Source organism: Azolla caroliniana, unplaced genomic scaffold (genome assembly GCF_043228905.1).
Source record: "Azolla caroliniana isolate FFs.n. ecotype wild unplaced genomic scaffold, voAzoCaro1.0.p SCAF_3, whole genome shotgun sequence".
NCBI lineage: Eukaryota > Viridiplantae > Streptophyta > Polypodiopsida > Salviniales > Salviniaceae > Azolla > Azolla caroliniana.
In genome coordinates this window covers 2,769,306-2,775,290 of record NW_028230438.1, presented here as the reverse complement: position 1 = coordinate 2,775,290, position 5,985 = coordinate 2,769,306, and the positions used below count along the sequence as shown (strand labels likewise).

At 39.8% G+C, this 5,985-nt stretch overlaps 1 protein-coding gene and 1 pseudogene across 1 annotated transcript; both read left to right on the top strand.

Annotated features, from left to right (window-relative positions):
* Positions 1 to 460: 460 nt before the first annotated feature.
* LOC147865868 (putative UPF0481 protein At3g02645) lies at positions 461 to 1,843 on the top strand. Its single transcript, XM_087315999.1, has one exon. The coding sequence runs from the start codon at positions 461 to 463 to the stop codon at positions 1,841 to 1,843; it is 1,383 nt and encodes a 460-aa protein (XP_087172125.1).
* A 1,918-nt stretch (positions 1,844 to 3,761) lies between these two features.
* LOC147865867 (putative UPF0481 protein At3g02645) lies at positions 3,762 to 5,573 on the top strand (annotated as a pseudogene).
* Positions 5,574 to 5,985: the final 412 nt, after the last annotated feature.

The window sequence follows — 5,985 nt, the reverse complement described above, 5'->3', positions numbered from 1 at the left end:
TGCTTCTAAATTAATTTTCTAAAGTAGCACCACATCATGAAGAATGCTCCTTATTATACAGTGCTATATATGATAAATATATTGTATGGAAAGGTACATTGAACGTTGAATCTAGAGACGATACAATGTTTTCTGAAAGGAAAGATCTTAATCCTCTATTATGAATGTCGAACTTTAGAATCTAGGGGTAGCAAAAATAATTCACTATAGAAATTTGCATCTCTCTTTCGTAGGAGCTACCTGCCTACTTAAAAACTCAGTGTAGTTCAATAAAATAAAAGATGATTGAATGTGTGGCATTCTTATGTCCTCCCTTTCCTGCCTCCTCTCTCTCTCTCTCTCTCTCTCTCATTTTTCTCTCTATTCATAAGGTTTAGAGAATATCAACAAGGAATTTAGCCTTACATGTCAAATGGATCAATCTAGATCCTCCCCTGAAGGAGACAAATGGAGAACAGACATGATAATAAGGATCCATCAGGCGGATTCTAATGCTACTAGACATGGCTCTAACCAAAGTCCGAAGATTTCGAAGCCACCAAAAGCATTAGTGGATGTGAACCCACAGTCATATTGCCCTCAGATCCTGACCATCGGACCATTGTATGAAATGCTTGGTGGTAGCTCTTCTCTTTATGATTGTAAGGCACTGTGTGTGAAGAGATTCATGCGAAGACATGGTATATCAAATGTACACCGGATCATGGAATGCCTCTTCGATGACTGGATCATGGAATGCCTCTTCGATGACCATCGTAATCTTCACGGACATTATTCAGGCCTTCCCAATTATAGCGATGAAGCCCTCAAGCTTATGGTCACTGTGGACACCATCTTCCTTAATGAATTCCTGTTGTTTCTGAGGAATGACTGGAAATCCGAAGAATACGACTTCTTCTTCAACACTGTCTGCAATAATGGCATCACAATCAAGCAAGTATGGAGGGACTTGTTCTTGATGGGCAACCAAATTCCCATGTCATTTCTAATGAAGCTCATTGAAACGTTTCCTAACAAACCCAGCCTAAGAAAGGATGAAATCTGTGAAACATTGGTTTACGTCTTTAATTTCGTTGATCCATTCACTGTCAGGCATGCTTGGTATGAGAATCAGAAAACGCCAGACTTTCTCCATTGCAATCATCTACTTGATTGCCTATATGTTTGGGTCCTCAGAGGACGACCACAAAAGATTGAGACACAGGTCCCAGACAGGAATTTGGCATGTAACTGTCAATTAAAATGGGACATTTTGTGGCCAAAAGAATCCACGAATCGATCCAACTTGCGTGAGCGCCTGCCGACAGCATCACAGCTCTCTAAAGCCGGAATCTGGTTCAGGGCGGTCGAAGGTTCCATATCAGTGATGAAGTACGAAAAGAGAAGCCTTCGGTTCGATCTCCCACGGATCGTGGTGTATGACAAGACCGAGGATGTGCTGCGGAACCTGCTCGCACACGAACAGACCTCCAGAGAAGAAGCCGATTTCACCAAGTATGCGGTCATCATGGACTCGCTTATCGACACAGCGGAGGATGTGGCGATCTTGACGAAGGCTCGGGTCATAGAGAATCACTTGGGGAGCGATGAGAGATTGGTCAAGATGTGGAACAACATGTGCATCACGGTTGCGGATGGACCATGCGACCCTTGGGACGCCATGATTGGCGATGTCCTGCACCACTATCAGAGTCGCTGGCGTTCCATGTATGTCGAGTTTCGTGAGAAGTATTTCTCTCGGCCATGGCTAACCATTTCGCTCCTTGCCGCGTTTCTCCTGCTCCTCTTCACATTAATGCAGACAGGCTATACAGTCGCAGGCTATTACCAATTTAAGCCCTAATTTAACCACTGAACCATAGTCAAACTCTAGGCCAAAAATAAAGAGGCTTTGTTATTTTTCCTTCATTGGGATTTCACGGGCAGTTATTTCTGTTCTCATGTATTATATCCATTTCAGAGTCTATACCTGTATACAAAAAAGAATGCAATAAATTTATGTTTCTCTAACGTTTTGCATATCCATAGTTTAACATTTTGTTCAACTTAAAAGATGTTCATTTAGAAATTACGATAGGATTTAATGTAGCATTTACTGTCCTCATTGTGTTATGGTGAGTTCACTATGAAGATTCACCATCACAGAGAAAACAAAAGGGATAAATTGTGGAAGATCTATTCTTTGGATAAGATTTTCTTCCTTCAATTTTGTCCACAAGTTTTCATCTTGATGCCACGACCAAATGTCGCATTAAGCAGTCTCAGATGAATGGATTCAGTCTCAAGGGGGAGAAGAAGAAATATGAAGGAATTACTCAGGAAGAAAGATCGAGGATTTTTGGGACATTAGAAAATCATCGCTGTAGCATGAGATAAAAGGAAGGAGAAAGAAAATAGATCAGCGTACTGCCATCTTAACTATGAAGAAGAGAATGCATTACATGATGCCCAGAGTCCACAAAGTAAATATATTCAATTCCCAATTTTGTAGAAAGCGCTGTGTAAAGTGAATTGCCATTCTTACATAAAGGATAAACAAGGGAAATTGTTTTGGAAATCAATTTTTGTGATAATTAGTTTTACCATGACTTTTTATTCCTGGGATAGTGACATAGATTCCTTGTAGGCCAATAATGCAGCGGGAAGTTACTTTCAACTTTCTACACATTTCACTTAGAAAGCAATTACTCACAATTCTTTTGGCCTATATTTGGTAATATGGAATTGTGAGTTAGAACAATTTATAATTGACTGGTTAACGAATAAGTATGCGCAGATATTTTTAGATATTAAAATATGGGCATATTTTTAAATCATAATGTGAGGAATTTTTCGTCCACCATAAACTACTCGAACGCCCACAAAGTTTCAGTTTAGTTTCTGTACTTATTTCCTGTCAAAGAATTACAGCATGTCAATGATCGTGTCAATTCACCCCATTTTCTGTTAATTTGAGCCCAAAATCTAATCGGATTTCGTATACGTTTTGCAAAATTATATGATCAATATTTGTTTTTTCAAATGTATTGTGATCACTGATATGTAGTTACTATCATTAATTCTACAGAGAGTTACATAATGAAATCTAATAACTTTGCCTCAAAAAAAAAGAAAACTGTCATTAAAATCAAGATCCAGTTTGCTTGTAATATAAAACCTTTACAAATAAGGAGTTGACTTTGCTAGGTATCCTCAGCTCATCCAAACCCCACGAGATTTTTGAAATTATAGGGGAATGGACTAAAAAACGGACTAGAATATTTGCTTTCTATGCATAAAATGGCATCATTATATGCTCTCTCTCCATACATTTATGATTCTGGCATTCTTATCTTACATTTTTCTCTCTGTTCTTATCTCCTGCAAGAAAAGGGCTGGTACTTGATCAGTTTAAGACAATATCAAGAAAGAAATCAAGCTTACTCGTCAAATGGATGAATTTGGATCCTCTTCTGCAGAAGAAAAATGGAGAAAAGACATGATAATAAGGATCAATAAGGCAAGAGAGCGACACATTAACAACTAACGATTTTGACTCAAAGTCATGGACCCCTATCACTAAAAACAGAAGAACTTCATCTCGCAAGGCAAGACCATTCTCGCCCAAAATGAGATTAGAATCCAGACTGTAATGTAAATTAAATAATGCCATTGAGCACATGCACAAACCTTTACAATAAGGAGTTGACTTTACTATGTATAAATTGGCATTATTGTGGTCTCTCTCACCACACATATCATCCTCCCATTTTTTATCTCTCAGTTTTTCTCTCCATTCTTATCTCCTGCAACTTGACTTCTGCAAGAAAGCATTGAGTTTGTGCTCACAGAAGAGGAAGTCTGAAGAAGAACTTCAAGAGAATTTATCAACATGGAAGCTGAAATGAATGAAGATGAATATCGACTCCCTCTTGCAGATGACTGGATAGAAAACAAGATGAGGCGAATCAATGCGGCTGCTGATGCTGATACACTCGGGCCCAACGAAAGTTTGAAGATTTCAAAACCTCCCCAAGCATTACTGGATGTGAGGCCACTGTCATATCAGCCTCAGCTCCTGACCATCGGACCATTGCATGACACACTTAGTGATAGCGCCTCTGCGGATCGTTGTAAGGAACTGTGTGTGTGGAGATTCATGCAAAGACAAGAGATACCAGATGTGAAACAGCTCATGCAACGCCTCTTCGATGATCCGCATTCTTTTCTCGACACCCATTATTCAAACCCTCTGGACTATAGCCTTGAAAGCCACCAACTTATGCTCACTCTCGATACCATCTTCATTTATGAATTCTTTCTGTATATGTGTGCAACTGTTTCGGAATCTACGATTGAGCAATATCGCCACTTCCAAACACTCTGGAAAAATGACATCATTGCCAAGCAATTTTTCAGGGACTTGTTCTTGATGGGAAACCAAATCCCCATGTCATTTCTAATGAAGCTCATTCAAGAGTTTCCAAGGGAACCCAAATTAGAACTGGATGAGCTCAACAGAGAATTTATTGGGTTAATCGAAGAAGTAGATCCATTCTTTACCTGGAATGTTGAGGACGAGAATTCCGAAATTCCAGATTTTTGCAAGTGCAGTCATCTACTTGATTGTCTTTATGTTTGGGTCCTCAGAACGACCACAGAAGAATCAGACACAAGGCACCAATCGATGTAGATTCCCACGATTACCGAATCCTTTGTGGATGCAACAAGCAGCTCACAAGATAACTACATGTACATTCCCACAACTACCGAATCCTTTCCGGACAGAACAAGCAGAGTCTCACAAGATAACTATATATCGTGATCGCCTGCCAACAGCATCACAGCTCTCTAAAGCCGGGATCTGGTTCAGGGCGATTGAAGGTGGTGGCATATCAGTGATGCACTACAGCAACAGAAGCCTCCGGTTCGATCTTCCACGGCTTGTGGTGTACAATGGCACGGAGGATATGCTGAGGAACCTCATTGCATATGAACAAACCTGCAAAGATGGAGGTGAGCTCACAAGGTATGCGGTCATCATGGACTCCCTCATCGACACCCAAGAAGATCTAGCGATCTTGACAAAGGCGCAAGTGATAGAGAATCACTTGGGGAGTGATGAGAAGTTGCTCAAGATGTGGAACGACATGTGCATCAACATCTCTGATGGACCATGCGCGAAATGGGACGACATGATAGAAGCTGTATTGGAGGACTATCAGAATCATTGGCGTCCTGTGTATGTGGAGTTTCGCGAAAAGTATTTCTCTAAGCCATGGCTGGCGATTTCGCTCCTTGTGGGGTTTCTACTGCTCATATTCTCATTAGTGCAGACAAGCTATACAGTCGCAGGCTATTACCAATCTAAGCCCTAAATTAACCGTCAGGGCAACAATAAGGAAGCTTGGGTTATTTGTATTAATTTGTCATTCAGTTGGGATTTCCTTGGACGTTATTTCTGTTATTATTGCATTTGCAGCTTATAACTCTTGGAAGAAGTAAAAAATTTTAAGTGACTAGGAATAAGAGTCTTATTGACTCATAAAAGTATGACCAAACATGGTTGTTGTAAGATTTCCCATATTTTATATTAATTGAAGTACGTTCTCTATGACTCTCATTCACCAATCATGTACATATTAATTGCATCCCAAACATGATGTTACGATGTACCCCAACATAGACAAAGTGTTCATACAATGCATATCCACAATTTTAAAGAAGACCTCAACCTAAAAGGATGGGTATTGAAAGTAATATGCATCAATCTTATTTGCTGAAATTCTAGGTTGGTAATTTGTACATAAATGTCACCTTCTTCACTCACCTTTGATAACGTGCCACAGACCTATGGCCTTTGATCCCCTTTGTTCAAGTCGTATAGTGAATCTTCATAATGAACTCGCCATAACATAGAGATAATAGTAAACCCCAGACGGGCACAACAAATTAGGATTTGGGAAGAGGAAAGTCGAATTCAAGGCTCGCAAATAGCCTGAGTAA